Below are 24,866 nucleotides of genomic sequence, written 5' to 3' on the forward strand. Positions count from 1 at the left end.
ATCAAATGACACCTTTGCCTAGTAAGACTTAAGTGTAAATAGCTACTTCATTGTCATTTTCACATCATTGAGCATTAACACTGATTAATTAAGTGGATTAAACAGCATTCTAGCAAGAAGATAAAAAAGTAATTATAAACATTCAGGGCATGCAAATTGTGCTCTGCAAAGTATCATGCACATTGCCATGTAATAAATACAACAAATTAACAATGACTAACTTGCTCAATGCTACTTCTAAAAAACGAGAGTATGTATATGCTGAGCAGAATGCAGATTACAGTGTATTTGATTATAATCTAGTGTATTACGTGAGCCCAGTTATTATGATTTGTAATCCAAGACTAATGGTTTGGAGTATTATGTAAACCAGGCTACTATGGCTTATTACATAAAACACAATTGGCATTATATGTATAGCAGCAAAAATGGTTCATGTAAACTTACTCTAGTTCCTTTTGTTCCTGGTAGTCCTGGTTCTCCAGTATCACCCTACAGAAAGATACAAAAACAGTATGTTTGTTTATTGTTATCAGGATTTCAAGTACCATTCTGCAAGTTAATATTTGGCATAAGGTTCATTTTACCTTCGTTCCAGAGGCTCCTGGTGGCCCTTCTGGTCCTTGTACTCCAGGAAATCCAACCAAGCCTTGTAAACCTGGCAAACCTCTTTCACCCTGTGAAAATTAAATACACAATATATAATATATATGTGATATATCCCTCGACACCCAAAATGGTAAAAGAGGAGGAGGAAGAGGAGGAGGAGGAGGAGGAGGAGGAGGAGGAGGAGGAGGAAGGAGAATATGTATAACATATAGCAGTGAGACTAAACAAATCTACTTCTTAATGTCACGAAGTCAGAAAGGACATTGTTACTGGAACATTGATAAGGTAAAAAAGAGCTAAATTACATTTTTTTCATATTCATAAGGCAAAGTCCCCTGTTCTGGGCTTACCATTTACATTTGTAAAGATATTAATGCAACTAAAAGTGATGCATAAGTCCCTTATGTTTAAGATCTTTCACTTCAATCTGAAAATGAGTACAAAATTAAGAGTTTACCAAATGTTTATATCATTACCCCTCCATCTTTTTTTGGCTTTTTTATTTGTTTACATACCATTAAAACAATTTCCATCAGGGTAGCCATGTTAGTGTTTTGCTACAAAAACAACAGTCATGTGCTACTTTAAAAACTAACAATTATAATCTCAAGTGGATTACAGTTCCTTTTATCAGACAAATATGTGATTTCATCAGAATTTGTGGTTTCAAATTGCAAAGTTTTCTTAGCTAATAGCACAGTGTAATCAACAGAAGTAATTTTGCCTGGTAATTAGATCCTTTTTTTATTCATATATGTAAATAAAAGAAACCAAGTACTTTTAGCATTAGTTGCAATGAAAAGGTCACTAAGTGAAAATGTGACTGAAAGAGAGAGACATTATGTAGATTTCTGGTTGTTTTCATCTCATTTAGATAAAACTGTTTTAGGCAGCAATGCCAGAGTTACTCTCATTGCAGTATGTATTGTTGTCAGGTACAGAAATATGGGTGTGACCAGAAATGATTTTAAATTATTGTTTACTACAATTTATTACTGTTGTGTTTGAAAATGGTCACTATCCAAGGCAGTTTCTAAATGAGGACTACTTTTAATGGATTGGGAGAATAATAAGTACCACCTACTTGAAAGATTAATAGAGATGAAAATGTTTTCCAGGAGAATATAGAAATGTGACAGAAATAGTATTGCTCTAGATCAGATATTCTACTGATGACCATTGAACTGATTTGCTATTTCAAAATAATTTAAATAAAATCTGAAAAAATTCAGAGCCGCTTTTGCTGTTTAAACAGAATTCATTAATGTCAGGCTCAAGCCCAGAGAAGACTATCTGGAATCCAATCAAGTCCAATCTTTGTTAATGTTTCAGGAATTAAATAAGTACTTGAACAGTTAAGAAAGTTTGAAAATGTTGAAATCTTTTGATCCTTTCGTTCTGAGTAATCAAAATATAAGTAGAAGTTTTGATTATTTAAAACGTTATTTCAGTCATCCAGTAACTATCTCTCTTGTTCATTTTTAATACAAGTTAAAGACATTGTTATTCTTCTTTTCAAAAACAGTACCTAAAACCTTAAAAGTTTTTCTTTCTTTTATTGAAGAAGTATAAGTATGCCAATCTAATAAATTATGGGTCTCTCTACATTGTCTTGATCTAAACTTATAAGATCTGCTTTTTCCATGCATGGTGACACCTATATCTGCAGCAATCTTTTTATGCTGTTATCACAAGTTCCTTTTTTAAAAAAGAATGTCTCCAGTTTAAATTTGTTTTCTGACATGTTGCTTAATTTTGGTTTTTAAAAATTTCTTGCAAAATTAATGAATAAAGCATCACTTTTAAAATGTTCTTTAAAATACTTGGGGTGAATGAGTAATCTGAATTGTTATAAAAATATTTTTCTTAAATATTTTTTCATACTAGCTCATCTGGTGAGCAAGCTAGATTTAAGCCATCAGGTTCTTTTTGCAAGGTGGGGGTTAATTTAATGACTGCATAATATCAACATTATTTATAGCTATTATTCAGCTAATATCAGTGTATCAGATTTAGTTTGCTGTGTTAATATGAATACTATAATTACATTCATCCATGTAGTTACATATTCAGACACAAACAACCTGCTTATTTTACTTCTGCTTAAGAAAATTTCCAGATGGATCTAGAAAAGTGAAACTTTTTGTTGGTTTTCATTAATGTCACTTCCCACAACAGTTTTATTTTTGTGCAATTTGCTAGTTAGAAACACTATGTTGAGGCTAGGACCTCAATTATCTACTATTTATTTGTTTTATTTATTTAAAATACTAATATAGCAACCTATCTTATAATCTACTCTGGGCAGCTTCTGATCTATTAGCCTGCAAATTTCCTGCATTTCCGCAAAATAAATGTTTGAAAATAAAAAAAAATTAAATGTTTGAAATCATTTTCAAATGAGGGATGGGAAACTTTCATACCAATCACGTGTAATACCATCCCAAACTTGAAAAGGTTGTTGATCTTTGAGTTGATCTTTAGCCAAAATGGATGTGAAAGAAATGTGAGGGTAGGTTAACTATTAAGGCCATAATGACACACTGAAAATAATTATATACCTAGAGATTTTTCTTATGAAAGAAACATTTCTTCATGTTGTAATAGTAAGAGCTACTGTTTATGTTGGATCACACTTTCTGCCCACCACAAAATATATCAGCTCAGAACATTTTGATAAAATTCTGCCCCTTAAAGTATCATATTATAGTTCTTTCCCAAAATTTTGTAGGGTTTTGATAATGACATTTAGACAGGAAAAAAAAAATCTTGTTCAAAAATACATTTAACACTATTATTGCACTGAGCTAGAAAACAATATGTTTGATTTTGGATTTTGCATGTCTAATAAGGGCCAATCATTATGAGACGTGACTGATGTCTTAAGCAAGGGTGCAAATATTACAACCCAACAATCCTACAGAGCTACCACCCTCCTTTTTTCAGGGCCCACATTGGACTAAATTGGAATTAAAACAAACTAAAAAAAACCTATATTTTACTGCAACATGTTTTGTCATTTAGTATCTACAGAAGCTTTTACAATACAAATTTAATTTATACCTAACTTAAAGTGTGCAACACAACAACAAACGTTATGCTGTCATTACTGCTAGACACGTTTTTTAAAAATGGTAGGCAGACGATGTCGTAATGGATTAGATTTAACAGAAATACCAGAGATTTAAAAATTAACAAGCATCAGGTTGTTGGATACATTATCCCTGTTCATCAAATTGTCTCCTTCATGCAAAACAGAAAAAAATCACAAGTGTTCCAATTTTGTACCTCTAATCTGCTGCTATTACGTATATTAAAAGGTTATAGCTGAGGTAAGGCCATTATCTATGAGTTTTAAGTGTCAGAATTTGTACTTTGAGTTTGGTCTTTAAATGGATTGGGGAAAAATACAGTTAATGAAGCATTCACATAATCATTTTCTACCTCTATTAGTAATTATCTAGTTTGTATTGTACTAATTCAGATATATTTCTCTTTGAAGAAATGTGGTAGTTGTCATCATAAAATGGATTTGGGAAATCACAAATTAATTGTCTACAATTAATACAAATTAATACAAATCTGAAAAGAAAAAATGGGTGAATTGAAATTAAGAAGTTGTTGATGATCAGATTTTATAAATAGCTATTAAAAATACCTGCTAACTTCTGTTTGTAAACTCATGAATGTTATTCACTGTGAATCTTGAAAATTAAAACAGTTGACATATTAAAATTAATTTATCTCTGTCTTCTTACTAGAGATTGTGCCTATTGAAGCACTGTTGACCTAAACACTAGCAGCTAAAAAATTAAGAGAAAGGAAGTGGAAACGGGTGCTTTTGCCTCCCCTCATTAATCAAATGGTTGTCTTTATCATAATATTGTGGAGAGGAAAGAGCCCCTCCCTCGGGGATTCTTCCAGCTGGGATGCAACGATCCGCGCTTTGGAGAATTAATTGAATTGAAGCAGAGCTACTGGAAAGAAGTCTTTTAATGGCAAGAAACTAAGATGAGTGACATTCAGCAAAGTTTCTTGGCTAGCTAGAAAGAGTGGTCTCCAAATGTGTGTCTTTATACCTTTCCAGGTTTTTCAAAATTATCAATTTTGATTTGTTGAATTTCTGAGTTTTCAAACTGTCATTCCTGATTCGTGGAGCAGCGTCTATTGATGGGCTAGTTTCTTTATCCAATCTTGTTTAGGAAAAAGGTTAAAAGTTAATCCCTGTCTCAGGAATGAATCTGATGTGTTTCATTAATTTCATGTATTTTTCTGTATTTCTGTTCTAATCCTGTCAGTCTTAATTGCCGGTCCGGTCCTGCATTCCTTTGGTTAACTTGAACAATGCTTGTTCAAGTTGATACTTTGTAGCTGTTTGTTTGCACTTGGGTTCATCTGAGGCTGTGGGTTCTGAAAATTAGCTAGACAGAGTGTTTGTTTTAATTTTAAAAGGACTCGAGATTTAATTAATTCTTTTTTTGGGGGGAGGGCTTATTTCTACTTTGGAAAGATTTAAACTGTTGTGATTAAAATTTCTTCTTACCTCCAGATTTCTTCTTCTATCAGAGGAGGTGGGGGTCTTCCTTCAGTACCGATTGATATAAAATAGCTTCTAATTTTAAAAAAAACAACAACCCAACAACTGAAGAGGATCCCAATCCTGAAAAAGGGGATATGTATGGAGAACTGCATGCCAGAGAACATGTTTTGCATGCAATTGTTCCTTGCAGGTAGAATCAAGAACAATTTATCTGTGAAAGCTATGGCCGGGCAGTATAATATAGACAAACTTGGTCCAGACATACTGATACTCTGATTCAACATAAGGCAGTTTCTTAAGAACCCCATGTCTAGATCAAGGCCAAATGATATAATCTCCATTCCATTTCAGCCAGTCACAATTTAAATTACTTTTCAGAAATATTTATCCACAGATTTACATATTCACCTTTATGGGGATAGAGGAAAGTTCTATCATACCATTTGCCATTTTCCACGAGATTCTAGGCTAATCCTAGAAATCTGTGAGACAGGCCTAGCTTAACATGTGGCTTTGCCAAAATCTGCTGAGCCCATCTTTGATGATTTAGTGATCCTGCTGCACCTTGCCTTTATACACCTTGCCTTTCGACTGTGTCTCTAGCAACCACTATAGGATGGGGCACAATTAATACTAAGGAAGTCAGTGAGTGGAATCTTTGGACTCCATTAAGCCTTTCTCTCTTTTTTGACCAAGGCTCAAGAACTTCAGACTTCAAGGTTACAATCTCTGTACCTCCTGCATTAAAAATAACTTTCTTTTCTGCCATCCCTCCATGCATTCAAAGACTTGAATTAGTTGTTCACAGAAATGAACATAAAATACTCTAAAATTTAAGGTATATGATTTACAGAATGTTTATTAAACAACACTGATATATGTCTTACTCAAATAATAGCTCTGTTCAGTGAACTTGATAGGACTTTTCAGCCGACTGCTTAATTTTATTAATAAACAGTTTAAACGTCAGTATTAACTTTTGGTTTTTGCATTTCTATAAATGGGTAAGGGTTTTTAGTAAAATGTTCATAAGGAAGTATGAGGTTTCCTAAAATTGTTTTCCCAGAGGGATAAACTGGATATGATCCTACAAAGAATGTCCTTCCTAAAACTATTAAAATTGAGATTTATAATATAAAGTTTCTCAGGCTTGTTGATATAATATTAGAAAAACCCTGTTCTTATACATTTTCCAGGCATTCAAAAGCAAGTCATTTCAGAGGTCATTGCAAAACTTTACTTCAAATGTTTGTTGGTGGAAAGAGGACGGAGGGAGGTAATTCCTCAGGCAGCCCAGTCATTTATCACGGCTTTTATCTTCAATCTTTGCTCCCCTATGTTATGTCCAATTTTTACTTCCACATAGCTAAATATTATCCCCCCTGGGTGTCCTGGTAGTATTAAAATTCATTGATCCTGATTTATTCAAAATTGACAAAAACACAGGAAGGAAAAATACTGTAAATACAGAATACTTACTTTTTGCCCCTTCACTCCACTGCAGTCACATTTTCCACAGCCAGAACAACCCTGTAATTTAAAAAAAAGCAATCCATCAATATGGTAATATCTACAACAAAGGTTAGACTTTGTTAGAGAAAGTTTGCTATAGAAAAAGTTGCTTATAATGAAAATATATGTCTGCTCAGACTATTTAAATAATGTTGACTCCATTAAAAAGCTAATTTAGATTGTAGATAAAGAGAACACAAATCTCTGCAGCTGTAATACTGGTATTTTTTAGAAAAAAAAATATTTTGAATTGATCTGCTGGAGTCCCTATTGCAAAGATGCCCTTTCTCTGCTTAACCCCAAAGAACTGGGGAAATAGGAAATCAAGGGTCCTGCAGATCATATCATACTGCATGATATACTGGATATAAATTTAGCACTTGCTATACTATAGCAAAAATACTATTAAGAATAATCATAGTGCTTTGGTTCATGACAGTAATTTGTCCACAGAAATATTTGGTGTACAACTGTTTTCTATTGAGTTTAACTCCTGGTGACTTTGTGGGCACAAGCTTCTAATTTTCTTGGCAACAATGCAAACATGCTTTACCATTGCCTTTTGTTGGGATGGTCTTTTAAACTTTCCAATCCAGCCTACACCTTTGAGATTCCACCCTACTAGACAGCTGCAAAAGTTTTTAGAGACATTCAGCCTTTCCTGCCTTTATCATTCTTAGATATCGCAATTTATACAAAAGAACTCTATTTCATATGTCCTATCATTTGGAGGCCAGGAACTAGAACTGTGATTTAATGAAGAGTCTGGGAAATAACATCTGATGAAGTTTTCCAATCTATTCAGGATCTCTTGAGGAAGCAAAGAAAACCTTCATACAGTTTAACTAATCTAGTCTGAGCAAACAGTCATTTTTTTATCTGATGGTAAAAGAGAGTTATAAAGCATTTTTGAGGTGGACCTTTTTATTACTTTGACCAAACTTTTGGGAAACAATTAAAAGGCTACATTTTTTATTGTCAGAAAATCTAAAATATAAAATTCCAAGATTATATCTGAAATACTTTTTAAAATGTATACCAATTTATTTAAGAGGAAACAATTGCCACAGCTTATTCTACCACACACATCATAAAATAGAATAGAAATAGTCCAGCAGGGTAACAGTATGGTTTTGTGAACTGATTCTTAAATTGCTTGTTTCTAAGACTAAGTTCACTCAATATACAGCTAAAAAGTGCTTGCTTGTTTGTCTTCAGTGCATTTTTCTAGATTAATTATGTCTGGATTGGTAATGAAAAATCTATCACGCACTACATTCTTCATTAGAATCAGCCGGGGACTCTCAAAATATGTGTATGAATAAACATGCAAAGATAAAAACTCAGGATTCTATCCTGCTCGTGACAAATCTAATTCTTCAGAAAGATAGCCTCTCAAAACATACTGTGAATGGTACTCAAAACCTATTGTGGGAAGAATCCAGAGAAAGAAATATTTTGGGAAATATTAAAAAGGCAGAATATATTTCCCCGAAGGAATAATGGAAAAGATCTTTTTAAAAAAAGACAGAAACCAGCCCCAGCCCCTCTCTCCAAGCAGAAACTAGGCAGAGGCCAGCTTTTAGAAATGCAGATGTAATAATCCATTCAGGAAGGTTGGAGCCAGGAAGCTATTAGGAAGACAAAGAAACCTAAAATCTATATACCCCTACCCAAATTCTAAGGACAGGAGACATAATAGGATTAACCTACCAGTACCAAAAGGGCACACTCAGACTCAGGTCAAAGTACATGACACAGGAAATATAAAGCCTCAAAACAGGAACATGAAACAACCTCAAGAGCCCCAGAAGGTATAAAAACCCACCACTCCCTGCTACAGGTGGTCAATTTTCCCAGAGTCATCTTTCTGTCTGGTTCTCCTCTTCAATAAACTGCAACCTTCTTTCTAAAGCAGTCTTCATTTTAATTATTCCCAGCTTGGACTGGACCCTGATGAATATTTTTCTTTCAACATTATGAACCCACTTCCCTTTTAAAAAGAGTTTTGGTGGAATCTGTGGAGGAGGGAATAAATGAAATGACCCAGAACCAATGGCAAAGATTTATTTGTCTCTGAAGGGGAAAAGTATGTGTATTTTTATTAAATAGGTTTAACAATATAATACTTAATGGCACATTCAAAGGAATTATTTTAATTGTAGAAACAAGAAAATGATTGATGTCTCCCTTTTCCCATGTAGCAAACTAGTACCAAGTTAGGCTCCACCATTACCACCCTGGCCCTCAGCTGTTCTTAAACTTAACGTTTATTTCCAAATCATAAGCCATAGTTCTTTTGGCCTCTGACCTATAGAATCAGAAAATGAAAAGCCAAGAGAGCTGGTTGCATAAGCTGGAGAAACAAAACAGAGTAGATTTAGTCACACAACAACTTCACTGTGTTGCTTGCATAGTATAATCAAGAACCACATGAGCTAAGTTCGTATAACATGCCCAACAATTAAAAAATAAGCAAGGTTAATAAAAACCAAGCTTAGCCTATTATGGCAGCTGCTAGGTCTAATTCATTGGCTCCAGTGCATTCTTTCTTATTGGATTTTTACCACAGATTGCAGAGTACGTTGTAAGCTAAAATTTTATTATACAATAGTTTAGACATTGTCCCTCATTGTTCATGATTTTGCTTTGTCTCCCAAGTCATTCCTCTTCTTGCATGTTACATTGTGACACTCCACAATACATATACATATTTGCACTGTGCTATCAATATTTCAAAACATCTTAAATGTAATATGATGCATCTGCTTTGGCTTCCTGGCCTTCACAAGATAGAAAAGTCAAATAGTTCAGAGCAGAAGAGGAGCCTTCTCCCCTCACAAACAGTGCCATTCAGTTCATTCTAGGGCCTAGGGCTGTCAGTAAACTTTCCACAGATTCAGTGCTACCCAAGTTCATCAGTTTTAAGACTAAGACATAAGAGGACTCAGCAGGAAATTGGGCCCTCTCTGTGTTGATAACTAGGACAATGACAATGGCTCTTTGGGACTGCCAGACTTTGTAGATCAGCAGCCTCTGGAACATTTCTGGATTACCTTTTCTGATTAATTTGTATGGCACACATTTCTCCCCAAACACTTTCATTAATGACTATGTTCTATATGTGACAGGGCTATATATACATAATACAGATAGCTTTGCTTTAAATGCTGTTGTTGATGGGGAAAAAAACTGAACTCAAAGACATGACATACCAATGGTCTTCCCCCCCCATCTTCAGAATGTGCAAGCAAAAGTAATTGTAATTGTCCAATAGGCATTTTTTTAAAAAAAGAAAGTAATATATGGATTTTAATTAATACAAAGTAGTATGCTTTTGTTTCTTTAGTCCTAGCATTCCAAATCATTAAAAAAACAAAATGTTTAACAACAAGGTTTGCTAAAAATCCCAAATGGCTATGAACTTCCAGTGTTAGGAAAGAAGTTTCTAATTGTAAATGTTTATTTTCCAGGAGTTGCCAAGAGCATTCTGATCTTTTATGCTTTGGGCAGTGTCCCCTCATTGGTTCTACCAGCAAGGACAAACATCTGTGGATTTTTTCTGTGGGAAGACATATCCTCTAGATAAATTGAAAAAGAAATGGACCTCTCTTTCCTGAATTTAGATGAAACATTCACATTTAAACTATAGATACTTGTCAAGAATATAGATCAATACAGTACAGTAAACACTACAAATCAGGAATTAGGAGGGCACCTATGAACTTTGCAAATAATTTTTTTTAATTTAAAAAGTGGCTTAAAAGATTACAATGTTCCTGTATGACATTTTTGTGTGTGTGAAAAAGTTCCAATTTCACAAGACTTAAATGGGTTTCAGCATTTCACAGAGGAAGAGTGATTTTCATGATTTGGGGCATTTTTTTAAAAAATGGGAGGGGCAAGTAAATTTGAGCCCTCACACAGTTTTACCCTGAAGTGTTTGCCATTACTTTATACAGATCATAAAACAAGACCCAGAAATTTGTGAAAATAAAACCCTTGGCCTTCCACTAAGGAGCACCTGGATTGGGGAGAAAAAGGAAGAATGACCTCTGAGAATCCTAAAAAGGCAAGAATTTGTGCAGAACTTCCAGAAGACATTCTTATTTATTTATCCTTCAGACTGTGAAACAGCACTATCTCCAGGTGGGAGCACACATGACACAAAAGCTTCATTTGCCAAATGTTGCATCTGCACATTTGTCGATCTTGGACTGCCTTGGAATATCAACTTGCCAAAAAAAGATGAATAATCCACATCATTTTTGACCTGATTATAAGAGGGCTTTGGAGGCTGGAAAGACCCATAGAAAGCTGGTTTTAGAAATTACCGAAGGATTCCTCCAAGCAACAGACTTGTGACTCTTTTTTTAAATAATATATTTTATTGATTTTTTTAAACATAGTGACCTTAATATTTGGTAAACAGTGTGTTATTTCATTCAGTTTACATTTAAAAATATTTACTAACAGTTGGTTTCTATGATCTATAATCCACATATAGCTTTACTTGATTTCTTTTTTTTCCCATATTAACCTTAAGTTAATACAATTCTTGTTGTTTTGGTAGATAACAATTGAGTATATTTTTTCTAATATTTCTACAGATAATAATCACATCAATATAATATTTCTTTTCTATCTAGTCCAGTGGTTCTCAACCTTTTTAATGCCACAACCCCCAACCGGTCATAAGTCAAGGACTACTCAACCGGTCGTAAGTCGAGGACTACTCAACTGGTGCAGCACTGTTTGCAGAATGGGACTTTTGGCGGGCTCAGCATGGCAGAGACAGCCTGGACAATTCCTATTGGCTTTTGAAAGCCAATAGAATTAGACTCTATTCAAGAGAGTCAATTCTATTGGCTTTCAAAAGCCAATAGAATAAAAGGGAGTAGCACAGCTAAGGAAAAGGGGAAAAAAATAGCGGACTGCGTTGTTTGGCGACCCCCGTGAAATGGTCGTTTAACCCCAAATGGGGTCCCGATCCACAGGTTGAGAACCACTGATCTAGTCATTCTGGTTGCTTCATCATTGATCCTGTTTCCAGTTCTTGTTTTTCCCACAATGTTCAAGACATTCTTACTGCTTAAGATTTTCTCAAAGTTAATTACATTTAAATATTTAACTTTATTTTTTCTCATGTAAGCCATCCCAATACTTTTAACTTTCTTAAGGAATAAATAAGACTAAAAAAAAAAGAATAAGAGTAAAGAAAAATAAAAAGGTAGTATGCTACTTAAAATCCATGTTTCCCCTAAGCTAATACATATTTATTTCCAAAACTTTCCATTCTTTTTTACCATAATTAACAATATATTTAATCTTTAAATATTCCATTTAATAAATCTAGTCATCTGGTTTTTTAACTCTTATTCAACCCATTTTTTTAATCCATTGTAATTTTCTTAAAGTCAATCACATTTAAATATCTAAAACATTTCCTTTATATAAGCCATTCCAACTCTTTTATGTTACTTGAGGGGCTCCTCCCTCTTAAAATAAAATTCATATCCATAATCTTTCTATTTCTTTAACCATATTCAAACAGGTGTTTCTTTTTTAAATATTCTCTCTGATAGGTCCCATCGTCTATTTTCTTAATTTTCACTTTAGTCTTTTTCTTTTGTCCAGTATCTTTCTTAATCAATATGTTCTGCTGAATCAAAGAATCTTTCCATTTTTTTTTTTTGTAAAAATTTTTATTTTCAACATTACAATACATAACAATCTTACAAATACTTCAGATAAAAAATAAAACAAATTGATACACACCACATTCGGTCTTGCCTGCCCATTTCCTCCCAAACCACCTCCCACCTCAAACCAACTTACTTCTTTCCCTCTTTTTCTTCACTCATCCCCTTTCCATATTCTTGTAAGTGTTACTGTAGATATAAAAAATAAGTCAAGTACAATATCTTTGTAAGAGGTATTTGCCCTTTCATGTTTGTTGAAAAATTTTTTCTTTCTTTTTCTCTCTGTTTCTCTTATCATTTTTTGTCTCTCCAGTTCTAGTGGTGCTCCTGACATCTCTGCAGTCCATTTTGTCCAATCTTTTTTCTTATCCTCAAATGTGTTTTCTGGTTTTAAAGTATAAGTTGTCTTTTACAAATTCAATATTTCTTGTGATTTTTTTCCCACTCGAGTTAAATCATACTTCTTTGTTTTGTTAGGTTCTATTTTAAGTCTCTATGCTCGAATTTGTGTTCAGTTATCTGTTTTATCTGCTCCTTCTCTATTGTTGTAGATTTTTTGTTGTTGTAAATTTAAATTGGAGATGAATTGATTTATATTTTCAAAGTTATTTTGGATTTCTTTGTGGTTTGAAATCATTGTTATTTGAATTAGTTGCAGCATATCATATGTCTCCTCTTGAAAGATATTTATTTTTTCTTGATAAGTTCTTTCTGCAAGTCTCTGGTTTTCCATGAGAGCAAAGAATCAAAGTTTTCTTTTCTCTCCAAATAGCTTTGGAGCCACAGTTAAGTAGATATTTGTAATCCAGAAAGTTCAAGAAGGTTTTTTTTCCTGAAGTTTATAAGTCTCTCTTTGTCTGCAGCCTAGATTGTTTTCTTTTTTGTCACAGCTGTTCTCTATTGTTAGAACTTTGAAGGGTATCTTGTTCATATAAGAGAGTCCATTGCCATATTTTAATTCATTTATACTCTGAACTTTTGAAAATGCTACTTGGAGTAAATCCAGGACATCATTCAATTTCTATCAGTCTAGATGTCTGTTTACTCACAAGATCATAGAACATAGAATAATAGGGTTGGAAGGGATCTTGGAGGTCTTTTACTCTAACCCTCTGCTCAATCAGGAGATCCTATACCATTCCAGATAAATGGCTGTCCAATTTCTTCTTTTTTAAAATAATATTTTATTAGTTTTCTAGTTTTACATTCAAGTATTTGGAAAGCAACATGGTGCCTGGGTTAATCAATAGTTCAATAACACATAAATCTTTAGTACAAATCTCAAATTACAACACCAAATATTTCTTCTCTTTTTCCCTTAATATCTACTATCTCATATTAGGCTAATACAGTTCTTATTATATCAACTAAGTAAAACATAATTATTACATTTATCAATAAATTTCTAGCTTATACATATCTTAATTGCATTTACATTCAATCCTTATATATAATCAATATTCTGTTATTGTTTTTTCCCCCAATCTTAATTTCCCATCAATATTTAAATTAACATCTGATATTTATAATTTCCAAGTTTTAGGTAACCAAAGTTTCCCTTATCTCAGTTCATAACAAAATCTAATATTTGAAATACACATCTTATGTATTTGAATATAGTCTTGTTCTATTTTCTAAAAGTTATCTATTTTCCACCATATTAAATCATCTAATTAATAATACAATATCCCCTTCTATAAATCAAAAACATTATATATATTGTCTGGGTTAACCAATAAATCAAACATAATCATATTTTATTTCATTTGGGCCTGATTTTTAAATATTAAACAAATAGAATCCTTATTTTCAACTGATTTCCAAATATTTTAAATTAAATGACCAAAATTCCCCTTATCTCAACTTCTCTCTTTTTTCCTTTTCATACCAAAGTCTATTAGTCTTGTTACATGTCTTACCTATTCAATTATAATGATACTTTGTTTTCTAAAAAATTTCTATTTTCCACCATATTCAACCCTCTGATTAGTAATATGAAATCCCTTCTAATAAATCAAAACTCTAATTTTCTTCAGCCTTATTCTGGCTTTCTTCCTTTGCCAACTAGCCTTCCATGTCAGTGCTTTTAAATCATCAAATAGATCTCCCTCCATTATTATATATATTATTTGAAATAAGAGAGAGACCATTTAGTTGCCATTTTTTTGGAAGGACTAGCCCATTTGTGTTCATTAGATCGCCTCCCTATTACTCCAATTTCCCATGATTGTCCTGAGATGTTTATCTTCCATTCAATCTGTTCTTCTTCCTTCTCCTCAAATTTCTTCTGATTTATATAGAAAGTCTTTTCCATTTTCAGTGTTGTCACTCCCTTTTCTGAATTTTCCATTGGCTGAATTTGTTGGTCAATTGGTATTTGATTGTTCCACTTCTCTGGTTATTTTCTGTGTTGTTAGTTCTTTGGTTGTAGTCAAGATCTAGATTTGTATATCTAAACTGGCATCTTGTTCCTTTATGTTGCATCTTATTTTGTCACAAGCTGAAAAAAAGGTTTCATGTATTGCTTTCAACATGGAAAGGATCTTTTCCTGATCTTCATCCATATTCTCTTAATAATGTGTTAAGCTGATGACTTTAAAATCTGACATTAAAAATAATTTTTAGAACTGGGTAAGGGACCTCTATTTCACGTATTATAGGTGGTCTTTATAGTGGAAGACATTTGTCAAATAAAAATTTATAGTCCAAGGTATTCCATCATCGGCTGGTCTTTCCTCCGCCGGTTTGGAGGGCTGCCCTGGATCAAGTGGAAGAGCTGCTGCCCTCCGCAATAAAGCAGGGGTACCCTCCTTGCTTGTCCACCCCTACAGGGTGACTTTTGACCCTTTCCGGGGTCCCCCAATGGAACGAAATCAAACGTGGAAGACAGAGCTCGCCTTCCAGTGTCTGCAAGAACCGCGATGGCAAACTGGAAGACTCCAATTTCTTCTTGAAAACCTCCAGTGATGGAGCACCCACAACTTCTGGAGGCAAGCCATTGACTAATTGTTCTCACTGTCTGGAAATTTCTCCTTAGTTCTAGATTGGATCTCTCTTTAATGATTTTCCACAGGAGGACTAGATAGTCCTCTAGATATTGCAGTATAACATATCAATGGCATATATTACAATATGGTTTTCATTGCTTTTTTGAAATCTTGGGGCTCCTAATGATTTTCTCTCAACCTTCAGGTGATGAGATAGAACATGTACATATATGAAGACAATATTATCTCCCGAAGGGCATAAAACATCACTGAGTCATAAGACGGAGAAATCCAGAAACCAGATACAGCACAGATTCTTTGGGATTGGGATATTTGTGCATTTCTTTAATAAATCAATCTTCCAAAACACAGTTTTATCAGAATGATAACCTACAATGAATACAACATAAAAAGCAAAAGTAAAGTTGTGCAAAATGTTTTAAGGATAATAAAATGAAAGTGTGTTAAATTTGTCCCTTAGCCAACATGAAATAAGTATTGTATTGAGCAAAATTCACAATGTGATTATTATCACTTTGCAAATAAAAACATTTCAAAAACAGGATACCAGTTTGTACAATTTGTCATCCCAATTCATGAGTTATTGATCCCTGTTTACTCTTACAGTTGTTTTTAAGCAACTTAAGGCTAGTATAAAAGACATTTTCTTCCAATGCATTACTGCACTTGTTCCCAAGGGTTCCACTGATACTTAAACACAGATGTCTTAAAAATCAGTTTGAGACTTCTTGTCATCCCTTAACAATTTTTATTGTGTGCTTTTCAATATATTTATCATGAATTTTTGCTTCTCAGTTTTGAAGAGATATATAGTTTTATGTTGTCAATGTTAGGATGCATACTGGGAATACATTTGTGCATTAACAAATAAGCCAAAATGTTGACATTTCATAATATGTTCTGAAACATTAATCTTTAATGTGACTTTACAGATGTGCTGGCTTCAAACAAATCATATGTTATAGTTCTGGATAGGTTCACTTGGAAGACGCTAATAAAATTAGCAAATTGTATTTTTTTAATTCAAGCATACATGGACTTTTTGATAGAAATCAGACCTAACAACCAAACTCATTTCTGAAATGTACATATATATTTTTATGATCTTTTTTATATACTGAATTCATGCTTTATTATCTAGACTGGAAAGTTCAGGAACGTCATTTGTAATGAAGATACATTTTCCAATTGACCAGATAAATCAATTAAAAGGAAGCCAAGAGAAAATTAGCAAATTTAGAACAGTTATGCAGTTCATTTTTAGGACTCCTTTTCTTTTAGTTCTTGGTGAAACACTGACATAGGAGGTGTGATCTGTTTCAGTGGTTTGAAGAACAGGGAATTTTCTGGTCTTTACTATATCATTTTAGGTAGGAGGCAATGGCAGACCACTTCTGTAAAATCTGCCAAGAAAACTGCAGGGACTTGTGCAGACAATCTCCAAGAATCTGACATGACTGAATGGGGAAAAAAAAGAAAATTGTATCCTTTGCATCATTTTGACTAAATTGGTTCATACCATAGTTGTACTTCTGGATCCTGCTTTCACTTTCTGAGGCATCAGGGCTAGAAAATAACATCAATTTTAGCATGAATTGGGTGTGAGGTGGTAATTAAGGTTTTGTAATCATTATTCTGGATTACTGGATCACTGTAACGCGCTCTACATGGGGCTACCCTTGAAGGGCATTCGGAGGCTGCAGTTGGTTCAGAACGCAGCCGCGAGAGCGATTGTTGGCGCGCCAAGGTACGCCCACGTGTCACCTATCCTCCGCGAGCTGCACTGGCTTCCTGTGGGTCTCCGGACGCAATTCAAGGTGTTGGTTATCACCTTCAAAGCCCTTCATGGCATAGGGCCAGGTTACTTACAGGACCGCATTCTGCCGCACAGCTCCCAGAGACCGGTGAGGTCCCATAGATTGGGCCTCCTTCAGGTCCCGTTGGCCAGACAATGTTGGCTGGCGGGCCCCCGGGGAAGGGCCTTTTCTGTGGTGGCTCCGACCTGGTGGAATCAACTTCCCCCCGAGGTTCGAACTACTCCCACCCTGCCGGCCTTTAAGAAAGCCATTAAAACTCTCCTGTTCCGGCAGGCCTGGGGCTGATGTCCCCGGGGGGGGGGGCGGATAAGATCGGACTTGCGGTATGACTGTATTATTTTATTGTTTTATGACTGTTTTAACTTTGTACGCCGCCCTGAGTCCTTTGGGATTGGGCGGCATATAAATATTTGTAAATAAATAAATAAATTCATGGAGCAGCAGCCCCTTATTTGGCTTAGGGCAATGTTTTCTGCAGGAAACCGGCCACGATAGAATTTTCAGATTACTGAATATTAGACAGGGTTCCAATCAGTTTCCTAGCTCAATTTAAAATGCTTAAATTTAAAACCTGGGACCTGTGTATTTCAGAACACATCCTTTCCTGGGCATATTTCTCTATTCTCATTGATCAGAAATTGATGTTCACTAAAAAAAAATATGACTTCACCTTACTCCACCCCATCTGCAGGAAGACCTCAAATATATTATTTCTGTTATCATGCAGAGATATTCCTGATTTCTATGGCCATTAACAGCATTTATTAAGCTATTATTAAGGATCTGAGCCAACAGCTTCTAAAAGGTTTTGAAATTAGGCTTAAAATTATGTGAAATCAGATGAAAATGCCTAAGAAATAAAAAAAGTGTTATTAAAATAGAAAACAGAAAATACTGTCAGAACCCAGTTACTGGGTGGGGTGTAATTTCTTTATTCTATCTTCCTGTGGGTTCTGCCATACTCCTGGAGGGAGGGGAGGAAGCGATGGGTGCTACAATGTATCTTCTCCATTTTGCTATAGCCGCTACCATGTATCTCTCCGCTTTCCTCTATCTGCCTGTCCTTTGATCTATTTCCCTTACTGGCAGCCTGGGGTGGGAATGGAATGTGTCTCTGGCCATCTGCCTTATCTCTAGCTGTGGAACAACAGGCTCAAAGACCTAACAGCCAAGCAACCTTGGGTACAACGTCTTATCAATGCCATTCCCACAGCGGGTTCACATCTACAGATTGGCCCATTTGAACTGACCAGATGGACTATTGGGGTGGGGTTTGCCAGTTGCTCCTTTAACCTATTGATTCGTGCGGGGAAACCCTCAGATCCTGCCTTTCATGCCTGCTGTCAACTTCTCCTAATAAAAATTCCTTTTGGAATGAAGGAGTTCTGCTTTCTTGGGAAGAGGGATTGAGGCAGGTCCTTACAAATACACTGTTTGAAAACACATTTCAGATATTGAATTATAACTTATAATTATAAATGAATAGAAATTGGGTACCAAATAAATTGATATATAAGAGTTCCCACTAACAAAGGGAACCTTCCACAAACAAAAGGAGATAAAATACTTCAGTGTTTGATCTCCATCTTTACTTTGGCCAGTTCTGTAAATTAATGTCTAAGATATAAACATAATCACAAAATACTTTAAACTAATAATTATATATATCATTTATATAACTGACATAATATGCCAGGTATTTTTTTCTATTTTGTTGTGTACATTTGATAAAACTGCATGTTAATTTTTGTTTTAGAATTAAGCATACATCTGTATTTTAGACAGCTCACTGATGAAATTATTCAATAATTTACAATAATTAACACTTGTTTTTTAAATTCAGTATGGTATCATCTCCTATTTAAAAGCTGGGATTTCTATAGAATTGACAAGAAACTTTGAGTAAGAAAATCTTTCCATTAATCCAGAACAATTAATCCAGAAAAGAAAAAACAATAAGTTTCATGTAAAGGTCAAAAATGAAATGCTTCTTTCAAATACAAAGCAACTTTAATACAAATCATAGTTCTAAAGGAGAAGTTATTTAGAATGCATTACAATGTCATCCTTATTCTTTTCATGATTAGAACAATTACACATTTATGTTAACAGATAGTCAAGTATACAATCATGTTTATTTTATGTATTTTATCTAGCATTTTTTCTCAATATTGAAATTAAATCTTATATTGAAATGTATTAAGGGCACAACAGGCAATAATGGAACTGGCATATTTTCATCATCCTTTGCTTACTTACATTTTGGTTTTTTTATAATTTTTTTATTAATTTCCAATGTTACAATTATATCTTTGAAAAGCAACGTGGTGCCTAAATTACAATAATTCCATTACATACAAATATTATTAATACAAATCTTCAACTATTACAGCCAATATTTCCTCTCTTTTTTTCCTTAATAGGGAAATTAGTATACTTCTTATTATATCCATCAGCTACTTACTAGCTTTCTTACATTTATCAATAATTTTATATGTCTTATTTATTTTAACATTCCATCTTTTGGACCATCAATTACCTTATGAATTTTCCCAGCTTTAATTTTGCGTTGATATTTAAATTAAATGTTTAATATTTATCATTTCCAAATTTTTAAATGACCCCAATTCCCTTTGTCACAATTCCCCCCAACATCTAGTGTTCTGGATACATATCTTATCTATCTCACTTCTATATCAACAGATTAGTAATACAATATAAAATTCTTATTTTCATTATAATTTCCAAACATTATAGATTCAATAACCAAAATTTCTCCCATTTCAGAATTCTTCCTTATGTCCACTTTCTCATATTTAAGCTTATAATTTTTATTCTTATCACTACATCAAAACATGTTAATTATATTACATCACTCTTAACATATATATGTCTTAATCACCTTTATTTTACCTTTATAAACAACTCAATATTTCAATTTAACTATTGATATTTATGCATCTAGGTTTTAATTAGCCAACATTTTTTTTTATCTTCACATCATAACAATATCTCGTATTCAAAATATGGGTCTTGTCTACTTAAGTATATTTTATTTTAAACCTCCTAAATATGTCCACACTCCATTCTTCTTCAGTCTTATTCTGGCTTTTTTTCTTTGCCAAATCATCTTCCATGTCCTTGCTTCAGGGTCCTCAAAGAATTCTGTATTATTGTATATATTATGTCATATTGAGATGACCATCCAGTCACCATTTTTGGAAGACTGAGGGGTCTGGCAGGACTATCAGATCGTCTCTTTATTTTCTCCTCTTGACGTAGTTGTCCTGAACTGTTTATCTTTTCTTCCATCTGTTTCTCTTCTTGATCTTCAAATTCCTTTTGATTTATATAGCCGGTTTTTTCCTCCATCCAAGTTGTGGATTTTTTTTCTGAATTTTCTATTGTCCGTACTTGTTGGGCAGTTAGGTCTTCTGTGATAATATTTAATTGTTCATTTTTTTGTGTTGTATTCTGTATAGATAAGTCTTTAGTTATAGTCAAAGTTTGAGTTTGCATATCTAAGACGCTTTCTGATTTTTTTTCCAAAAGATCTATTTCATCACCAGCTGTAAGAAGAGTTTGGTAAGTTTGGTAAGTTATTTTCAATATAGCAAAAATTTGTTTTTGCATTTCTTCCATAGAAAAGGTCTGTTCCTGGTCTTCCATAGTGATGAGTTGAATTGAAAACTTTTACAGTTCCCCCCCCCCCCAGTAAATAAGAAACAGAGCTAAAACTCTCACAGCTGCTGTTCAAGGTCACATGAATCTTATCTTGTTTTCTGAACTGTCAGCCAAGTCTCTTTTCTTTAAAAATAATAAATTGCAATTTCAGGTTTAGCAAGATGTCACCCCACTGTTTGAGGCATTCCTTTAAATCTCAAAGTTATTTTAATCCTTTCGTTTTTTTTTTCTTCTATTTTAAGATGAAAAACCCAGACTTTCAAATAAAAATAGAAAGTAAAAAGTAGCTAGTAAAAAATCTTTTAATCCACAAGCTTTAGGAAATAAAGTTCCAACTGGGATCCAATTATTTTTTCAACATTTTCAAAACTCCCCTGTATATTCAATTGCTGCTGTTTTTGGAGGGAGGGCTAAAATCCCCCTTCCCTCTCCACAGGGGGGAAAGTACTTTAGCAGCTTGAATAGGTTACAAAAAAGCAATTAGGATTTAAGAGAGGTAGATCTCACCCAGTCCTTTCCATGCTGCTTTGAAGTTGCCAGATGGTAGTGTGACTTCGACTGTCTGCAGCCTAGGGATGAGCCATATTTCTATGGCCAGTCCTTTTGTCCCCCAATTTGGAGGGATCGCCAGTTCCAACTGGAGAGTTGCTGCTCTCCCGTGATCCAGTGAGAGCCCCTCCTTGCTGGTCGCCTCTTCAGGCTAACTTTCGGCCCTTTTCAGGGCCCCCCAACGATCTGAAACTGAACGGGGGAAAGAGAGCAAATCTCCCAGCCATCCATGGTGGCTGCGCGGCAAACCGGAAGTCTCGCTTACTTACATTTTGCTTGCATTCTGCAATAATAATTATTTTACATTTATAAATAATCAAAATGAAGGATCTAAAGTCCTGCACATACTCAGAATTTGAAATGCAATTCTTAACTCAAAAAAATGTGTACAAAAATGAATGTGTTAGATTGCATGCTAAAATGTATTTATTAGGAAAAATACATAAAAATAATACACATTTATTTCAGTTAAAAGAAACTGCTGAATGCCATGAAAATGTAATACATGTGTAATTGATTTATGAGTGAATAAATGCAAAATTGAAATAAAAAAAATGGGTATGACATATGTATCTCTAATTCTAAATATCATTCAATTTGTTATAAAGCAAAGCATTTATCTGATAGGCAACTGCATTAACAAAAATGTGTTCTGAAACATTATGTAGAGCAGTGGTTAGGGCTAATTAACAATCATTCAGTCCTATAATGCAGTGTATTTCTATGTAACAAACACCTGAAATATTTAAAACAGTTTGAGAAATTATTACTATTTTTATAATGTTTCATAAATCTCTTATAATTCTACAGAAAAATAATCTAATTTTGCATCTATAAAAGGGCAAACAAAAGAATATAAAGTGACAGAAACAAATTGCCCATTTATAAAGAACACTGCATCTTTAACAAAGAGAGGGAAAAACTAACTAAAGTGAAAAACAGAAATAGATTTCTCCAAATTATAACATGCTAGTTGATAATATTTGTTTCAAATATACAGGGATATTTAGCCATCTTTTAACTGAAAGTTATAATTTTCAGTCTATATTCTAAGCCAACCAAATCAACATTCTGTTTGGTTTTTATTGTCTTTTTAATCTGAATATCTAGAGAATAAAGCTTTCTAGTTATTTCAATTTCTTTCCCAGAATATACTCTTTTCTAACATTGTGGTGCTATTTACCTAAGCATCATAGTATAAACAGACCCTAGATGCAAACCTTGTTTTTATCATTTATTTATAATTTTCACAATGAAAACTAAGCACAACATATCTCAATTTTCCATTCTAATAATATACCAAAAAAGTGAAACTGTGCAGAATACCATTTTAAGCACTTTTGGAATGGCATACTATTTTTAGTATGTTCTAATTAATAGTTGCCATTAAAATTTTGTGTATTTAGAAGCTTCTCACTTAAAGCATAGTCTTTTATTGGCTTCAGAATTTGATGGAAAGCTTCCATGCTTTTGTAATGCTGACACATCTGTATGCAAAAGACCACTGCACCATGGGTACTTCTTACTAATCAAGTAGAGACTTAGAAGAAGGGGGATATCACACAGAACTAAGCTTCCAGAGAAAGTGCAGGGTCATATCAGGTAAGTTCAAGGTTGCAAGAATTGTCAGGACCTTGGACAGCATAGAGCAGGGGCTCTGGTTTGGAATACAGTGTTCTCTTGCAGCAAGTGTTTGAGCAGCACTCTCCAGGCAACTGAGATCTTACAGTAGTTAGTATGCCTACCATGCCAGTGAATATATCCACTGCTTGATTATGATTGTGGTTGACCAGGTGGACCTTGGTTATTGTTATGGTCTCCTGTTCATGTCTGTCTGAACTTAAAAGAAAATGGGTTTGTGAGGGATGGGTCTTCTAGAAGATAGAAGGAAGGAAGGAAGGAAGGAAGGAAGGAAGGAAGGAAGGAAGGAAGGAAGGAAGGAAGGAAGGAAGGAAGGAAGGAAGGAAGGAAGGAAGGAATCCCAAAAAGTAATGGAAGGGGATATTGAAAGTTTTTACTGAAATTAGATAAGCTATTCATCAGATTCCAAATCATCCTCAAGCTAACTGAAACCTCTGAATTAAGACATAACCATAATATGTCACTCATTAACTATTATATGGAGAACAACCAACAAGGCAGAAGAGAAGCACAGCTATGCTATATTTTAAATGCCTTTTTAACCTATGTACTCAGCAATAGCACAGCTTTATACCAGTCCCAGCCATGGTACAGGAATTTTCCATCTCAGTAATTTCCATGGGAGAGGGAAAAAAGAAACTAAAATGCCATAGCAGCCACTTCGTATACTTTGTCAACTCATAGGTTATGATACATAATAAACTAAATCATCTCCCCGACAAAGAATGATTCGAGATCCTAAAATCTCCACCCAAGGTAAGTAAACTCAAATGTTAAATGATAGAAGAATTGACTGCATTTCTCTTGTCCCCTGGCTCATGTCATGGACATTTATTAAAGAGAACCCAGCAGATAAAACAGCTTGGTTTCATGAGGGAATTTAAGGATATTATTAATACTTCATTGCCAGGCAATATAAAGAAGTATCTTGCCTTGGAATTCCAAAGACACAACAATACCCAGATAATACTAACACCTGCCTGAATTAAGACAAGGCAGACTTCCAGTTTTGTGTCATGGTAAGACGGATGCAGGAAGGCAGGGTTCTGCCTTCCGTGCCCGATTTTGTCCTGCTGGGGGCTCTGAAAAGGGCCCAAAGTCACCCTGAAGAGGCAATGAAGAGGAGGGGTACCTTGTTGATCATGGAGAGATGATGGTCTTTCCATTTGATCCAAGGAAAGTCCTCTACACTGGCAGGGGAAAGACCAGCCACACCTCTGCAGCCGGCCATTAGCTGCTGACAACTGAAGAACAAAAGCTTTAATTAGCACATTGTAAATAGCATGTTGGAACCGGGTGAGAATACTGATCCTTTCTTTACTATTTTACAACTGTATTTCCTGGGAAAGACTCCCAAGAAGCTAAAACCGTCCGGATGTGAACAGAAGCGGCATTTTAAATTTTTTATGGGGGACAGAAATACACAATACTAAAGTGAAAGCAATACAAAGCTATAGTTTTGATAAATTTGAGAAATGAGATAATTGTTAAGATTTTCTCTTTGGAAAAAAATCACTGAGGTGAAAAATAAGAAATATAAGAAATCAACCTTTTGTTTTAAGAGCGGAAAATGGACTTTGATTGACATCTAGTGGTGGATTTGAGTACAGCACTATAACTAGTCCCTTGGCTGCTTGGTGACTTTCAGCTGAAGGGAGAACAGCTTCCAATAAAGGAAAATATTTTGACATATTTATCATCCTGACCTTCTTGGACTATAAATACCTACTGAGCTTGGACTTTTAATCTCAAGAGCTAGTGGAAGAGAAAGAAAAAAAAATGACTTTTGAATATGTCTGGCTGC

General features: G+C 34.3%; 1 protein-coding gene across 2 annotated transcripts in view; it reads right to left on the bottom strand.

The window, feature by feature from the left end:
• Positions 1–24,866, bottom strand: part of COL4A1 (collagen type IV alpha 1 chain) — a 163,367-nt gene that overhangs the window by 117,408 nt on the left and 21,093 nt on the right. For both annotated transcript variants that reach the window (XM_039326372.1, XM_039326370.1), the window contains exons 2-4: positions 6,629–6,679; positions 588–677; positions 448–492 (exon numbers count right to left, since the gene is read on the bottom strand). Coding sequence is in view for 1 of the 2 variants with exons in the window: in XM_039326370.1 (XP_039182304.1) it covers positions 448–492; positions 588–677; positions 6,629–6,679 (186 nt within the window). In the remaining variant the exon portion in view is untranslated. The remainder of the gene's footprint in view (positions 1–447; positions 493–587; positions 678–6,628; positions 6,680–24,866) is intronic.

The sequence above is a fragment of the Crotalus tigris genome, unplaced genomic scaffold (genome assembly GCF_016545835.1).
Source record: "Crotalus tigris isolate CLP2741 ecotype Arizona unplaced genomic scaffold, ASM1654583v1 scf7180000024340.7048381, whole genome shotgun sequence".
In the NCBI taxonomy this organism is placed as follows: Eukaryota; Metazoa; Chordata; class Lepidosauria; order Squamata; family Viperidae; genus Crotalus; species Crotalus tigris.